The sequence below is a fragment of the Salvelinus alpinus genome, chromosome 1 (genome assembly GCF_045679555.1).
Source record: "Salvelinus alpinus chromosome 1, SLU_Salpinus.1, whole genome shotgun sequence".
Classification (NCBI taxonomy): Eukaryota; Metazoa; Chordata; class Actinopteri; order Salmoniformes; family Salmonidae; genus Salvelinus; species Salvelinus alpinus.
This window is the reverse complement of record NC_092086.1, coordinates 69,451,125-69,469,491: the sequence shown is the minus strand read 5'-3', so window position 1 is coordinate 69,469,491 and position 18,367 is coordinate 69,451,125. Positions and strand designations below refer to the sequence as shown.

General features: G+C 41.9%; 1 protein-coding gene across 1 annotated transcript in view; it reads left to right on the top strand.

Annotated features, from left to right (window-relative positions):
* The window catches only part of LOC139584170 (follistatin-related protein 4-like), a 222,720-nt gene that overhangs the window by 151,957 nt on the left and 52,396 nt on the right, over positions 1 to 18,367 (top strand). Inside the window, exons 5-6 of the mRNA XM_071415720.1 lie at positions 8,025 to 8,215; positions 10,765 to 10,885. Of these exons, the coding sequence (XP_071271821.1) occupies positions 8,025 to 8,215; positions 10,765 to 10,885 (312 nt within the window). The remainder of the gene's footprint in view (positions 1 to 8,024; positions 8,216 to 10,764; positions 10,886 to 18,367) is intronic.

Below are 18,367 nucleotides of genomic sequence, written 5' to 3'. Positions count from 1 at the left end.
AGTCGGGCACCTCTGCAGTTAATTTGGTATCTTTCATCTTGTTGCTAGGTTTCCATATTATTTTCAAACATATGACTTACACTCATTGATTGTTTACATACAGCTTACAGTTGCAACAGTGCACACAGTACAGTTTCTGTACCTTTCCCCAAGTCATTTGACCATCTCCCTTTCAAGCCTCTGAAGGTCACCCGTGTGACGGAGCAGGCTAATGATGGCTGTTTGTGCTTGGTCTCAGTGTGGATGGGTCTCGCTGAGGCTGCGGTCCTAAGCAGCTAGCCAGGCATTTTAAACCCTCTTTCCCCCTGAGACGGCAGTCTGCAGCCCCAGCTCAGCTAACAGACAGGACAAGCCAGGAGATTACTGTAGTTTACACTGAAGGTATGGTGGGAAAAATGTATGCTAAAAATCGAATATACGCCCTACACCTAATCTATAAGCGGAGCGATGGCAGGGGAAAGTGCAACTCTATTTAAGGACTGCTAGGTGGGGTTTATTTCTGGGTTTGATTGTGTTGGTGATTTAACTGGGTGATTGAGAAACATATTGGTGAAATGTAAGGTGGTGTAGGGGGTCATAGAAGGAGTAAGGACTGTGAAAGTTACCGGACTGTACATTACACCTGCAGTGCGTCATAAACACTCACAAACGGGGGCGTGATGTACCATGATTGAACTTGACTGTAAAGTAGAAAAAGGTGTTTTAATAGTTTGTGATTACTGTACTTTTCTGCCCTGTGGGGAAAATAGTAATATAATGTGTATATCGGGATGGCTACTTTCCTGGTCTGATTTCTACAACAATTTCAAGAATTCAATCTCATTACAGTAGAAGGATTTGTTTAGGTTGGAATCGGTGCAGTTATGATGCTAGTGAAGCGATTTGTTTTTGTATTGGTTTTCTACCTCTGTAACTGCAGACACAATCTAATGCCCATATTCTTAATTTTTCACAAGACGTTTTCTTCTCCTTCCTCTCATGTGGGCCATCCTGCATAACAGAGTACATTTGATTACTTTTGAATGCTATTAACTTTTGTCTGTAAAGTGTTTGTTTGCACATTCCATTTTAGATCAGCCCAATTCGGGATTACCAAGTATTTTTTTTTTCATTTTATTTTATAAAAAAATAAAAAATTGTTAAGGATTGCCAAGTGTTGGTGTTCAGCCATTTGGAAATTGAGACATATTCCTGTCTTATATCACTGAGGCCTTGTTTTGTACTTTGAAGTTGAACTGGGCTATTACTTGGATAACTATTTGATCCAGACTCCACAAAATATTATATACTTGGGATTTTAAACTGGGAGAATGTAGAGACGGAGAGGGAGGTGCAGCTAGCATATGTGACCGACTGGCTCGATTCGGTCCTATGTAGCAAAATTTGAAATTCTGTTTTTTACATTGCACAAAAGTAAAGACTCAGCTAGAAAATGGTATATCATATATTATAGGTGAGGAACAATGGGAAAGTAATTCTGGTTTCAAAGTTGATAAACTTACCCTACTTTTGAGAAAATGTCCCTTGAATGTTTCCGTACACCTTCTGGAGAGCTCTTTGTCTAAACCTATTCAGCATTGTTCACACCATCTTAAGTCTTAGTCCCACCCATCTCTTTAAGGATTCACATGTGAGGGCATGTGCTAAACAGTGAGTACGGTAGTGTACCAAACAACCGAAGATTTCACGACTAAAAGCTACTTCTGTCGACATGTCTGTCCGCAGTTGTCGCAGCGACATCATGAACATTATATTGTCATCCGACATCAAACTTGTCGTTATGAAAAATATAAACACAAAAGCGACAGGCTGCATGACATCAGCAGCCTGGTGGTCCAAAATAGCACAACTAGTGTATTTTAAGACCAAAGAACCCATCCATTTAAAAACGAAGTACATGTCAATCTAGCAAACCAGGCAACTAAAAGCAACGTTCTAAACAATGTTTTGGTTTGTTTCCAACTTGCTAGCTAACATGAAGTTAGCTGGCTAGCCAGTTCAAACAATGACGATATCATATAGCTGACAATGTCTTAACTTTATATCTAGTTTTAAAAATGTATTAATAATTAAACTCACAACAAGATCATTATTTACAAATGAATGGCAAGCTAATTACAGAAAATAGCTTACGGTTGTGAGTGTGACAAAATAGGATAGGGCATTCGACCAGAGAATTTTAGAACGTGGACACTGTCTCGTTGACCTAAAGTTATATCCTAATTTGACTTTGGTGCAGGTCATGTTGTTCCTCACATTACCATCTCTGGTAAACACACACTATATCAAATCAAATCTAAGTTTATTTGTCACATGCACAGGATACAGAAGGTTTTTTTCTTTCATAGTGTAGCTCCATAATCCCAACTCATAATGTTACTACCCTGCATGAATCTACAGGTTGCTAAAGCAAACCAACTAGGTTCAACATTATGCTATAACTAGCAATACAAATTGCTCTGAGATACAAATAATATTACTACACAGATCATACACATAATGTGAGCTAGCGAGCCAGCCAGGCAGCTAACGTTAGCTAGCCATCTTCAGTACGCTTTAACTTGCAATGAAAATGACTTTTGACAATTATAAATGTATAATATCTGAAAATGTAGCTAGCTAGACTCTATTACCCGTATACATGGATAAATGCTTCTCCCTCTCTGTCACGGATGCCATGGTTGCCCTTAGTTTGAAGATGTAATCCAGAGACAGGTGTTTTATACAACAGACCTTCTGTGTTCTCTTTTGGACTCCCTCCGCTTTTGCAATCAAACGCTTGAATTTTCTCTATCTCCTTAGTTATCGTACTCTGCTTCCACCGGGCATTCCACTGATTTCAAAACTGAGTCTTCCAGAAAGTGGAGAGCATAAGCAATACTTTTGCAGTTCTTCGTGATATCTTTTTTTTTTTAAACTGTGTTAGAAAGGAGTACCTACACATACCCAGCTGCTCATGTTATAGACAGAAGTGTGCTTCATGGCAGACCAATCCAAACTCATCTCTCGGCATGTCCAGTCCTTCCATTATCTCAGCCAATCATGGCAATCGGGACGGTTCCTGTCTTTTTCCGTGGCTAAACCAACCGGGCTCGCAATTTAACCATTTTATTTGTATTTACAGATGGCATACAAGTTTGTTATTAAGACATATGAAAGTTCACATGTTCCAGAAGGCATTTTGATTAGTGATGTAGTAGTAGATGCGCGACATACACCTAGTTTCCTGAAACGAGTCACATATAGTACCGATGCACGGTTTGAGCACTGTAGGTTTCCACAGCAATCAGTCCTCTATAGTATTTCTCCTTCACTGCTCTGCCAATAACTCTCATGTTGCAATGAGTTCTCATTTAGCCTGTCCCAAGGTGCAGTGAGTCAGATAAGGTTTGCCAAGCACACACACATCATGACGGCAGAACATATGGGGGAAGACTGGATGTCTTTACTCAGCTAATCTAATGGCATCATTTGGAAATGTAAGACGTGACTAAAATGTTGGGAGAGCTATTGAGATTACTTCTCAATGGCTGTCAAACTACTGTTCTCCGAATCAATGGCATTGATCTGAAAATATTATAATATGATATAACCCAGCTAGCACATTTGCTTCCTTGGAAGTTATGGCTACCTAGGTTTTTGGTTTCACATTGGTTGTGGTTACGAAGCCATACGTTTCCTGACCGGTAAAACAGATTACATTTTTTAAAGTTCTGAGAACAGAAGTGAACATTTAGAGAGCGTTTTGTTGATGCTTATAACCGAATGTATATGTTTTTAAATAGCATTCTTAGAACATTCTCTGAATTTGACAATTTGAGAACATTACTTTAAATAGAATCATGAGAAAACCTGTAGGAAAAGTTATGCTGAAGTTGTCACACGACCGTCGAATGAAGAGGACCAAGGTGCAGCGTGGTTAGCGTACATATTCCTTTATTAGGATGACGCCGACAAAAACAACAAACAATACAAAACAACCGTGAAGCTTAAGGCTATGTGCCACAAACAAAGTTAACTTCCCACAAAGACAGGTGGGAAAAAGGGCTACCTAAGTATGGTTCTCAATCAGAGACAACGATAGACAGCTGTCCCTGATTGAGAACCCTACCCGGCCAAAACATAGAAATACAAATAATAGAACGAAAGAACATAGAATACCCACCCAAAATCACACCCTGACCAAACCAAATAGAGACATAAAAAGGATCTCTAAGGTCAGGGCGTGACAGAAGTACTGAAATTCCCACAATTTTTCTTTGTTTCTTAACGTTCTCTGAACTATTTGAGAACATTTTCAATGTCAAACCAGAACAAATTCATAGAACATTACCAAAATTGAAATTAAATGTAACCGTGTTTGAACTTTCTGTTAAAGTTAAAGTTTCTGCAAATAGCAATACTTAAGGCATGACACCATGGCACCACCACTTAAATAATATGAACATTGGGATCTCAAAACGTGTTTGGAACATTGATTGCTTCTCTTATGTAGCTCGCCTTTCCTTTTGGCTTGCTCTTCTGATAAACACCCATTGTCGTTTTTGTCCCTCAGTACAATTTTCACAAAACAAATGTTATAATGTTCCCTTGGCAAAGCTCTTACGACAATCAGTCCAGTTTCACTACAGTCAAATTCTTGCAGCTTTGTAACAGCATAGATTCAGGATTTGCTGAGTTGGGCTGAAAAGAGAGATGAGATTTTGAAATGGCCTCTCTGTTGTTGATTGTCTTTTGTCTGCGTACACTTTATTTACCCAGCCAGATTGAGAACAGAAGTAGAGTTTTCTCTCATACAGTGTGTGGCTCCCGTTATTTGCTGCATCGCAGGCTACTGTAGTTAGCTTTGGGCCATAGTTATAGGCTGTCACTGTGAAGACTTAGGTCTAAATTAAACAGGCAAGTATTTAATGGGCTCATGTCTCAATGAGGGTAATGTCCATGCAACAGATAACCCTCAAAGGACCCCTGGTCCATGCTTTGATTCACAGTTGCTTTCGACCTGATGTCCCTCACGTATGAGGAAAGGATCTATCATCTCCATAATTACCTAAGAGGCAAGTCAATCTTTTTCCATTAGCAGGACACAGATGGCATGGCTTAAATAACCCAATCATCTCAGCCCATGGAGGTCAAGCCGTCATAAATCAAACAGGAGCACTGCTCACACCCTTGAGGGATTGTAGTAAGGTTTCAACAGTTGATGTATTAGAACAAGCTTTTACTCTCTTGGATCTGATGCTAAGAAACGCTCATGAGAGGCCTTCAGACATCTACTCTTTCAATTAAATTCGATTATTTTTTGTAGTTTTTTATTTTTATAGTTAGTCCATTCTTTAGTTTGGGTTATGTCTTTGTACATTTATTGTGTTTTATCTGGCTTACCTAGTTAAATAAAGGTTGGAGAAAAAATTGAATGCCAGAAATACTAAATGCTATTTTGTCATTCTCATAGAAGTACAGTATTTCAGATGGCTTACACATTTATGCATTGGATGGTTCTTTAATCAGGTAGGTTCCCGCCTATATTTTTCTGGGCTTTTGGTTTAACAATAATTTGATGTTTAAAAAACATACGGATAAGCTAGAGATTAAGTAGGCTTCTTTTATAGATCATGCCTCTCCCTAAACAGCAGAAAGCAGATTGTACAGTCAACTTTCCTGCCAGGTCTTGACTATGGTGACACCATATATCTGAATGCAGCAACCCCTACTTTTAAACCTTCGGATGCCGTCTACAATAGCGCTCTTCTCTTGATCACAGGTGACAGTTTTAATACGCATCACTGCATCCTGTATCAAAAAGGTTGGCAGCTTCTCATTAAAGTCCCGTAGATCATTCATTACTCCCCTTTGAAAGTGAGCACCACTTTCAAAACTACAAAAGCTATGGAGTGCATCTTTAAGCAGCTAACATTTCAAACAGGGAGTACTGTGAATTTCACCCCCAGTAAGAAAGACTTACTGGTAGTAGGACATCATTGAGGGAAAATAAGGACATTCATCTCAACAAGAGGCACACTCCATTCCCCCCAGAAGGAATAACACTGAACAGGGATTGAGCCGAGACCTTGACGTTATTGCTGCTCACACGCCTCGGACTGATGCGGATAGTGGGGTGTGTCTGTGAAAGGTCATAAGATCTTTACCCCGAAAAAAGCGAGGATCTTGGATTAATAGCGTGTCATAACAACTTAACCCATATCACCGTCGACCTTTCTCCTCACAAAGTCGCCTTGATAGATGTACTTCATTACCCGATTTGAAAAGTCGAAAATTGAATCCCTCCCCTTCCTCGTGGCAGGTTGATCAATGATTGATCAGCCACTGAATGTAGTCAGAGAGAAAGGGCTGGTGCATTGAAATGACCCCTTGTCATGCTAATGGATAGCACCAGAGCAGTGCCAGCGGCAGGTCTTTGCAACGACACAAGTTTCGAGGCATACAGACAATGCAGTGGCTAGGCAAAATAGAGCTGGTAAAAGTGTTTTGAAATGTGGTTTGTTTGGGTCGGTCGTGTGTTCCAACGAGAGGTGCTAACAATTCACGTAGCATGTCAGTTAACCCTCCTGTGTAACGATCTGAGTGTCGGGAGGTGCGAAGTCAGACGCAGGAACAGCAGAGCTTCAATATGTTGAGTCTTTTAATACTCAACTTGCAAACACAATGTCCAACACGGACGTACTGGGTGTCACACACAACGGTCCAACGACACGATAAACAAACCCAGTCCACAATAATAACATCCACTCCCGAAATCCAAAAGCCACAATGAAACAATCCCGCACAAAGAAGCGTCCGGGCTGGCTGACTAATAAAGCCACACTAATTAACAATTAACTGAACACAGGTGATACAAATAAACACATAAGGAGGGGGAGGAAAAAGAGTCAGTGGCAGCTAGTAGGCCGGTGACGACGACCGCCGAGCGCCACCCGAACGGGAAGGAGAGCCTGCCTCGGTTGAAGTCGTGACATCCTGTCACTGAAGAGAAAGGAACCCAATTTAGTCATCAGGCATGCTTCACCAAAAAGCAACGAAACGTAACGTAATGTAGGAGACATTTCTCCCTTTTAGAGGCTTAACAGAAGTCTTGTTGAGTTTAGGAGTGACATGAGGGTGAACGGATAGGACATTGAGGCATCAGTGCTACAGTGGGGTGGGGGAACCAGGGGGGATGCAGGTTGGACGCTTTGGATGCCTGCATCTTGTGAACCGTTGTCTTTCTGTGGTATTTATTAGCTGTAATTGATGTTGATGTCTATTCTGAATTAGGCATTGCAATCAGGCCCCGGTCCTCGCAGGAGGGGGTATGGCTCTTCGCAGCGATCGGGAGACATTTTCTAATGACTTATTCATATCAATGAGCTTTTAATATTTGGTGCGCTCATCACTTGGCGGAGATACACAGGCACCCCTCCCACCTCCTGTCAACTCTCACAGGCAGCTGGTGGAAGGAAGGGGGAGGAAGGGGGGAGTGGAGCAATGCTCTCCATTCACATCAAGTTCTAAAGATGCCCACAGCGGGTGGCCTGTGTTTGCACAATTTTATTTCAAGTAAGGAATAAACACACTCTCAGCTGCACTTGATTAATCATGGCTCCTCCATTCCTCTGCACATATTTATCAGCGGGCTGGGAGACAGAGTGCTGAGCAGTCAGGCAGGATGTGATGCTGTGTTTGAAACATGGGGTGTTAATCCCTCAGCAAGTGAAAGAGGACAAAACTGTCTAAAGCATCTCAATGAGGATGTTTACCTTTTGTTTTCATGTGGATTGGAGGATTATACATAATTAATTGGACCCCCTGCGCGAAAACACATTATGCAAGCACACACATACGCACACCGCCACACGCACTCAAGCGAGCAAGAACCCATGCATGCACGCACACACGCAAACACACACATTTAATATACTCACTCTTACACACTTAACCATCCTCCAAAATCATTTAGTCCTGCAGCGGTAAGGTCATTAGAACCTAATTGAGGTTAATTTAAAGTCTGTATTGTGTTGTTATAGGAGACACGTGCACCATGGCAGATTACAACAAGCTGAAGAGCATGCTGCTGGATATGCAGCCTAAAGGCCTGAATGGCGAGGACAGGAACATTAAGAGAGACATGGACCAGAAGAGAGCCCTGGTGGACACCATGTTTAAGTACCTGGACATGGACGGGGATGGCCGTCTGTGCAGCGACGAGCTCGAACAGGTGGGTACTTCTCTGGGGTGAGAATTGGATTAAGAGAGGCATCAGAGCCACACTAACTGGTGTTAATTGGATGCATCTCCATCCATGTGTGATCTACTTCTACTAGTCCTATGCCAGAAGGGGCTCGGGTTGGGGTGTAGGGTTCAGTGGCGGTCAGTGCCGTTTAAGATGAGGGGGGACAAAAAAAATGTTTTCATGAGCCATGGCCTTCTTTCAATTGCAGCGTTTTGGATGACCCTCTTTCATATTCCATTCACCCAGTTCAATGTAACAGCGATAGGTTTAGGCTACTACATGATACTCTAAATGTTCCCTATACCCATCATGAGGTTGCTACAACCTAGCCTATGAATGAAAGTTTACAACGTAGGTGCGCACAGGTCGAGAGGCAAATTTGAGGTCACAGACAGTGACACATGGACTGACAGTGACATGTAATACCGCCTTGCACACTCTTGCCTACATCTAGCTGATATAGGGTGTAATCATTAGTCCAACAAGAGTTTCTATTGGACAAATTCAGGTATGTTTATCCCTGTTTTGTTCCATTTGCTTCCATTTAAGAAACCTTTTTCAACAGAATCGGCGGAATCAAGCAGCCACTTTGTATTCCTTGTTGCATCTATGCGCTCTCCTCTCAGCTCTTCCCTTCGCTTGTGGAATTCAACGAGCAACACATCAGCTGTATGTGACCAGGCGAGAAAAAAACTTGCCAAGCCAAACCGCTACACACAGCCTACATCATGGTCACCATAGATAACATAGCTAATATAACTAACGTATTAGTAAACCCGCTACAATCAAGCCGTAAAGTTACAGTGTACAGTCAGTAAGCAGTTACAACAGCGGGCCCCGGTGACAAGAAATTAGTCATACCTAAAGATTACCTTGACTTGGAAGAGTTCCAGTGTTGTGTTGAATAGTCATAGCCAGCTAGTTAACATCTGTTTGAGCAGGGTGCTTCAGTAGGCTAAACTAGCTAGTTGAATTTGCTAGCTAAGTGAAACTGAAAGTGAAAAAAATGACAATCTCTCTATTTCTCTCTTGTTTCTCCTTCATTTAGGAAGAAATTAATTTGTTCAACACTGTTCAACTATTTTCATTCTCTCTCTTTGAGTCAACTAATCACCATATTTTATACACTGCAGTTCTAGCTAGCTGTAGCTTATGCTTTCAGTACTAGATCATTCTCTGATCCTTTGATTGGGTGGACAACATGTCAGTTCATGCTGAAAGAGCTCTGATAGCCTGGAGGACATCCTCCAGAAGTTGTCATAATTACTGTGTAAGTCTATGGAAGGGGGTGAGAACCATGAGACTCCTCGGTTTTGTATTGAAGTCAATGTACCCAGAGGAGGGCGGAAGCTAGCTGTCCTCCGGCTACACCGTTGTGCTTCCCTATAGAGTGCTGTTGAGGCTACTGTAGACCTTCTTAGCAAAATAGTGTGTTTTAATCATTTATTTGGTGACGTGATTATATTTAGGAAAACTTTTTTAATGTTTTACAATTAAACATTTTATGAAATTCACTGAGGAGGATGGTCCTCCCCTTCTTCCTCTTAGGAGCCTCCACTGGCAGGGCTTGAGAATAGCCTGAAGGTAGAGAGGCACAGTTCCTCATGTTGCTCCGTAGGCAAGCACCACAGTGTTGTTGTGGATGCAAGCTTCAAATGGAAGCCAGGGGAGTGTGCGGAGGAGTGGGGTGACATGCGAGAACTTGTGAATGTGTTGGTTTCTGCATTAAAGCACTGTTTAGGTTCGTGATCTTTTTTTTAGAAGGTAGATACTTCCAATTATTTAGTTGCAGTGTTGTGACAAATAGCTGTCGTGTTTTATTAGCTTACAGAACAGGTTGCAAATTGACATCACTCTTTCATCACTCAGCCTACATCCAAATGGCACCCTATTCGCTATATAATTGTACACTACTTTTAAATCTATATATGGAATAGGGTGTCATTTGGGACGGGCAATTTGCACTTTTCTACTTTGAGGAGACAGGACCGATGTGAAATACATGATGAACTATTTCTCACATCTCAGCAGTTTAGAAGATTTGATTGAAGATCTGATCAAATCATGGTTGGCAATTATTAATGTTGACACGTAGCCAAGAAATCTTTAAAGAGACATTTTTAAAAAATTTAAGGGAGAAATATCCATCCAAGATCAGAGAAATCAAAGAAATAGAAATAAGATGTCACTAAATGTCATGATCAGTTATATATATATATAGTCAGGTGTATGTTAATTAAGCAGTATTTGACTAGCTCTACACATTGGTTCTCCTTCCCTCTATAGATGTACAGAAGGGGACCAGTCTCACCAGAAGCATAGTTTGCACCTGTACTTTTTCCAAAGGGAATTAAATATAGGATAGAACAAGGCTAAAATAAGGGTTAAGAGAAGATGTAAGACAGTTAAGTGAATGAAGGAAGACAGCTGTTATAATGTACTTTATCTGACTTAGTCCTATGGTTTATATCCATAGAACTAGAATGTTAATCATAGAATGTAATACAGTCTATGGTTTCAATCCTCCTGTCCAGATCTCTATGAAGGAGCACCTAGAAGACAGTCTGCTGGAGTGCACCATGCAGGACCTGCTCCGCTACGATGATTACAACAACGACGGACACCTCACTCTGCACGAGTTCTACACCGCTTTTCGTAAGTCCAGCTTGAAATCCCCACCTCCCTCTCGGTCTCTCTCTCTCTCTCTCTCTCTCTCTCTCTCTCTCCCTCTCTCAGCCCATCCCATCAGGATAAGACCGGATCAGACCAGATAAACCTGACTCAGGCTGCGCTGCAATCCAATAATCCTGCAATCCTCTGCCCTGTTTGCCAGGCCAGGCATCATTATGGGCCTCTGAGCTGTGAGCCGTGGTTGAGAGCACCTGGTCATCAGGCCTAATAAAGCCTAATCGCACAGCCAATATGGCAGCCTGGATTTGGCCTGGAACAGAAGATGACAGAGCAACCCCTATCACTGAGGTTGCTTTATAGAGGATATCTATACACCATACATTTCAGCCGGTGTGATTAGAAACACAATATGCGACGTGAGCACCAAAATGCACAGCCCAGGCCTATATGGCCAGTCCATCCAATTGGACAAAGCCGATAAATCAGGCCATTAGCAGTAGGCGGCATGGCACCATTTTGAAGGCTTTCACAATCGGGGCAAAAACACAGGTCCATTAAGCCTCAACAGTCATTAACCATAGTAATGACTGGGTTTTAGTGGAATCATTGTTGTCATTATACAGTTACTTTCCTTTTAGCATCCAGATGGGCTGTGAGAATGGCTGGCGGTGGGTCTGTTTTGAGGAAGGTGTAAGGGGTTTAACAGGGAGGTGAAGGAGAGGGTTGGGACTAATAAAACATGTGATTGATCAGACATTGTTCAAGGTTAACTGTTGTGCTGCATAAGACTAAAACAAGGAGTGGGAATGTTTTATTAAGAGGAGGTTTATGGCTTATGTGCTATGGATGGATGTTCCTGAGATGAGTTGTTCTCCCTTGAGGGAAATGGAAGTTGAGATGCCAGGAAGCTCAGGTGTTTCTACACAACCTCCCCCTGTAGATGCCATGCTTGGTAGATACACTGGGCAGCAATACTCAATGTTAAGCCCCGTTCTGCAGATGCTGTTGTGTAGAGAGAGTGTTCTGTTCCATAGCAGGCAGACAAATTCCATTCCAAAGCGTGGAGTTCAGTTTGGCTCATGGCACCCCCTTCAGGAAGTGATAGTATTTGCAGTGATCTACTTAGGCGTCTGACAGTAACAGTTCAGCATAGCGTTGTTTCCTTTTTTCTCTCTCTCTCTCTCTCCAACATCTTCTTGCTTTATCCTTTACCCCGGTCTGTCAGGATGGCTTTGCTGTACAGGAGGGCTTAACTCTACAGCTATAATCACAGTCAGAAAAAATATCATCTTGAATCTTTGCCTAATGAGTATTTAACGAAATGTTGGAAAGTAGTATTCCCGACTAATGATGAAAAGTTTTGGAGAGCTCAACTCAGTCAAAGGAAGAAGAGACCTCTTGTTCTTCGCAAAGGAGAATAAGTAATGGCCGTTGAATAGCGCACATCTCTGCCGCAGTGCCTACGGAGGTGCTGAGATAAGGGTATAATGACTTTGAGATGTGCTCTGTGTGTGCCCTACCCACTGGGCACAGATGTCAATTCAACGTTTATTCCACGTTGTTTCAACGTAATTTTGTTGAAGAGACATGGAAACAACAGTGACTCAACCAGTGTGTTCCCAGTGGGTAGAGTGTAGTATTTATCTATTCCATAAATAAAGGTTCAATAAAAAATACAAATAAATACCCAATGTGGTAGAGGTAGATCATGCTAGAGAACGGCTGGTACACATGTGCTGTTATTAGAGTGAACGGATACATTAACCTCAAGGACCACATGTGTTTTAGCCATTGAAGCAGATGCTTGTCCAGACTTGCAGAAACATACTGTGGTAGTACTCCCTTTAACATTGTAAACCTTTTCTACTGCAGGAGGGATGCACTGTAGTGCCCCAGGGGAGTGGAAAAGAGGCATCCATATGGGACGGAGTGAAGAGGATAAGGGAAGGGAGAGGGGGAATGCTGGAGTTGGGGGCATTGTGCCCAGAGCTCCCTTCGCTGGGAGTCTATTTGTTTTTCATGGCTGCCGTTAATAGTGGAATTATAAGGACATGGTGAGCTGAGCTGGCAGGCACCGTCAGCAGATCTGCTTAATTAATCAAGTGGCTGAAACAGAGTGTGGTGGCAGAGAGGGGGGAGAGAGTGGTCAGGGGGGGGGGGAGGAGGGAAAGAAAGGGAGACAAGTGTAATTGGCTAGGAAAAGGGGTCCGTGTGTGTGCGTGCGTGCGTGGTGGAATGTACTGAGGGGCAGGCTTTGCGGTGGAGGAGCATGAATGACCGTGTAGGGTGTAGGTCGGGAAGAGCGGCACGCGCCAGTCCCCTGTCTGCCTGTGATGCTTATCCTCCACAGGTGGAGATTACACAGGCCATCAGAAGGGTACGCTTATCCCAAGGAGATCACAGCTTTTCAAGGGATGCAAATTACTACATTAGCAAAGGCATAGTCAATTAAACCCACTCATTGAAAGACAAAGCAGCTGTCCGTCACCGTAAAGCTGTCGCAGCACATTTTTCATGGTTTTCTGACTTTCACAGTAAGTGAAAAAACAGCCCTAAATTTAGATCTTAAGCTGACACTGTGGACAACCTCGATCATATCAGCATGTCATTGTCCAACAAGTAACCCACCCATGAAGTTGTAGCCTGCAGTGAGTGGTGAACTATCCGTAGCTAAGCACATAGTAGAGAGTGACTTAAGATAACTGTACTTAAGGTCTATTCCACCTGCCTCCCTCTCAGGTTGGCTCCTCTCTTCCAGCTCCTCTCTGTTCCACGTTGGTGTTTTATTTGAAGGCTCATTAGACGACTCCATGGCCTTCACGGCTAATTGCCAATACCATATTTGTATGGTTTCCGGCACATTCATTGTGTCAGCTGTGTGCCGGGGTAATTACATTCTGTCAGCTTGCTGTGTTAGCCCTTAATAACCATCTCTGTCTCTGAGTGTGACAGAAACAGAGGATGTCCTGTCACCACATCTCTTCCTCCACACATCCACCGTTTTACAGTTTCCCTCGGCAGCCCCTTAAATATGGCCAACGGTAAGACGGTGAACGGCAAGAAGCCAGAGGATTACTCTGTTCTGCATAACGCAGTAAGACAAGCAAAATGGGTCTCCATGGCAACTGTAGGTACCTCTGATCTTGGAATAATCTATTTTGTGAGACATTTAACAATGCCATCTCCCTATAGAGAGGAGAGAAGAGAAGAGGAGGACAGTACAGAAAGAATGTGTCTACGCTCATTAAGTTGCCTGATTACAATGAGCCTAAAATGCACAGGTACAATGTGTGTCTGGAAGACGAAGCAAAATATCTCCGTACCGGGAGACTTCAATAAATATCAAATTTCAAATAAGAAATATGAGCCAACATCTTCAACATTGTGAAATACCACAGGGTTTTTTCTTTGTACATTAGAAACATCCAAGCATATGTCAAATGATATTGCAGAGCAGTATAATGCTAATAAAATCGATATGCCTGTTAGGCTGACAATCTTTATCCACTTGTTTACACAGACAGTGATATAAATCTATAAAATGGGATGAAAAAGTAGCGCATTAGTGTAACAGCAGTTGCCTGTCAGCCTGTAACCAATTAAAGGCAAATGTTGGAAACTCATTGTTTGCCAGCCAAACGAATTGTGAAATACAACGACCTCCGCAGAGTTCACAGAAAGGGTGTTTGGCTTTCTTTTCATATACATGAGAACTTACTATTTAATTGAAAGTCTTAATATTCTCCAATCCAAACTCCAATCCTTGAGTTTGAATAGAAGACTCTCTTAACCGGGGGAAATGTTATACAAGATATGATAAAAGACTTGTAACTTAATGTCATACTCTAATATTTCCTATCTCCATAATCATCAGTGAGTTGATCATTTCAAAGGTGAACATTCGCTGGAGAGCAGTTGTGCTACCAGTCATCTAATGTCTATTTTCATTTTACCCCTTTAATAGTTATTCTCTAATTTATCGGAAATAGCACGGCCTGACCTCTAACCCCTAAACACCCAGACTCCACTACTCCTTCATCCTCCTCTCCATCTCGTTGTTTTTCCACCATCACATTTTTTGCTAGCAGTCCTCAGGCTCCGGCACACCGTTATTCACACACTGAGGCCCCCCGGCTGTTAGCAGCACAGCATGGGGTCTTCTTTTATCTCTCCCTCCAACTCTCGCTCCAGCAAGGAAATAATTCATTATCATGCCTCCATTGATTGATTCATTTTGTGAGCTTCATTGCTCCCTCTGCAACTTTAAAACAAGTGTGTGTGTCCCCCAGCCCCCCTCCCCTGGAGAAGAGAGTCTGTCCCAGAAAAAGTGTTCCTCTGATCAGCCCAAACTGTTGTGGAGAGCTGGGCCTCAAATAAACATAAAAACCGCTTAGAAAAAAAACTCCTTTTGAAAGAGTATGATAACAAAGCCTTCAACAAAGATACAGTGTGTTCATCGTACTTGTATTGCTTCACTGGGTTCGCTGTAAGGGCCCAATTCCGACCTGAGTTAAGCAGGTAAATGGAATGTAATTCCCTTTTTATGCACTTTTTTCTCTAGGTGTATTCTAAACTTGAATTTGTAAGCATGAGAATAGCATGCTATTCGTTTTAGGTGGAGATCAAATAAATGAAGGTGTGTCTATATTCTGACCTTGACTTAATTCCCTAATTATTCCACAACCTTTATACGTCAGGGAACAATGAATAAGACCTAGCGAACCTACTGATTCCAAGTGGAAAAAACATCTACTTTATTTTTTCTGATAGAAAAAACACCATTCTTCATGCACTGTACTTTACAACTTGATAGGAGCTATTGATAAGAGCTAGGTAAATGAGTAATCCGTTTGGAAGAGGGAATCATAAATATAAATTACAATTGTTTTAGATACAGGTGAAGTCGGAAGTTTACATACACTTAGGTTGGTGTCATTAAAACTCGTTTTTCAACCACTCCACAAATTTCTTGTGAACAAACTATAGTTTTGGCAAGTCGGTTAGGACATCTACTTTGTGCATGACACAAGTAATTTTTCCAACAATTGTTTACAGACAGATTATTTCATTTCTAATTCACTGTATCACAATTCCAGTGGGTCAGAAGTTTACATACACTAAGTTGACTGTGCCTTTAAACAGCTTGGAAAATTCCCGAAAATGATGTCATGGCTTTAGAAGCTTCTGATAGGCTAATTGACATCATTTCAGTCAATTGGAGGTGTACCTGTGGATGTATTGCAAGGCCTACCTTCAAACTCAGTGCCTCTTTGCTTGACATCATGGGAAAATCAAAATAAATCAGCCAATACCTCAGAAATAAATGGTGGACGTCCACAAGTCTGGTTCATCCTTGGGAGCAATTTCCAAACGCCTGCAGGTACCACGTTCATCTGTACAAACAATAGTACGCAAGTATAAACACCATGGGACCACGCAGCTGTCATACCGATCAGGAAGGAGACGCGTTCTGTCTCCTAGAGATGAACGTACTTTGGTGCGAAAAGTGCAAATCAATCCCAGAACAACAGCAAAGGACTTGTGAAGATGCTGGAGGAAACGGGTAGAAAAGTATCTATATCCACAGAAAAACGAGTCCTATATCGACATAACCTGAAAGGCCGCTCAGCAAGGAGAAGCCACTACTCCAAAATCGCCATAAAAAGCCAGCCTATGGTTTGCAACTGCACATGGGGACAAAGATTGTACTTTTTGGAGATATGTCCTCTGGTCTGATGAAACAAAAATAACTTTTTGGCCATAATGACCATCGTTATGTTTGGAGGAAAAGGGGGATGCTTGCAAGCCGAAGAACACCATCCCAACCATGAAGCACGGGGGTGGCAGCATCATGTTGTGGGGTGCTTTGCAGCGGGAGGGACTGGTGCACTTCACAAAATAGATGGCATCACGAGGAAGGAAAATTATGTGGATATATTGAAGCAACATCTCAAGACATCGGTCAGGAAGTTAAAGCTTGTTTGCAAATGGGTCTTTCAAATGGACAATGACCCCAAGCATACTTCCAAAGTTGTGGCAGAATGGCTTAAGGAGAACGAAGTCAAGGTATTGGAGTGGCCATCACAAAGCCCTGACGTCAATCCTATAGAAAATTTGTGGGCAGAACTGAAAAAGCGTGTGCGAGCAAGGAGGCATACAAACCTGACTCAGTTACACCAGCTCTGTCATGAGGAATGGGCCAAAATTCTCCCAACTTATTGTGGGAAGCTTGTGGAAGACATCCCAAAACGTTTGACCCAAGTTAAAAATAAATAAAGGCAATGCTACCAAATACTAATTGGGTGTATGTAAACTTCTGACCCACTGGGAATGTGATGAAATAAATTAAAGCTGAAATAAATCATTCTCTCTACTATTATTCTGACATTTCACATTCTTAAAATAAAGTGGTGATCCTAACTGACCTAATTCAGGGCTAGGATTCCATGTCAGGAATTGTGAAAAACTGAGTTTAAATGTATTTGGCTAAGGTGTATGTAAACTTTCGACTTCAACTGTATATTGCTGGAGACAAATGTGAAACCAATCATATGGCATCCAACTTAAGCACATCAACATATCAACTTTCCCACATCAAAGTTTATGAAATGCTGTGCCATTATGCCAAATTTAAATTGTACAGCCTTTTAACTTGCAGGGATGGGTACTCTCAAATATCTTACTTATAGGCTACTTTCTCTGTTTCATATTTATATCATGTTAAATATTATCCACTATCAGTATTGACCGTCAGTAGGCCTAATGACCTCACATACAGTGCCCTAGGAAAATATTCAGACCCCTTTACTTTTTCCAAAAATGTTTACGTTACAGCCTTATTTTAAAATGGATTACATTTTTTTTAAATCCTCAGAAATCTACACACAATATCCCATAACGACAAAGCAAAAAACAGGTTTATAGAAATGTTTGCAAAAATGTTTTTGCAATAAAAATGTTTGGTTTACATAAGTATTCAGACCCTTTGCTATGAGACTCGAAATTGAGCTCAGGTGCATCCTGTTTCCATTAATCATCCTTGAGATGTTTCTTCAACTTGTTTGGATTCCACCTGTGGTCAATTCAATTGATTGGACATGATTTGGAAAGGCACACACTATATATAAGGTCCCACAGTTGATAGTGCATGTCAGTGCAAAAACCAAGCCATGAGGTGACCAAGAACCCGATGGGCACTCTGACAGGGTTCTGGAGTTCCTCTGTGGAGATGGGAGAACCTTCAAGAAGGACAACCATTGCTGCAGCACTCCACCAATCAGGCCTTTATGGTAGATTGGCCAGACGGAAGCCACTCTTCAGTAAAAGGTACAAGACAGCCCACTTGGAGTTTGCCAAAAAGTACCTAAAGACTCTCAGACCATGAGAAACTAAATTCTCTGGTCTGATGAAACCAAGATTGAACTCTTTGACCTGAATGCCAAGCGTCACGTCTGGAGGAAACCTGGCACCATCCCTACGGTGAAGCATGGTGGTGGCAGCATCATG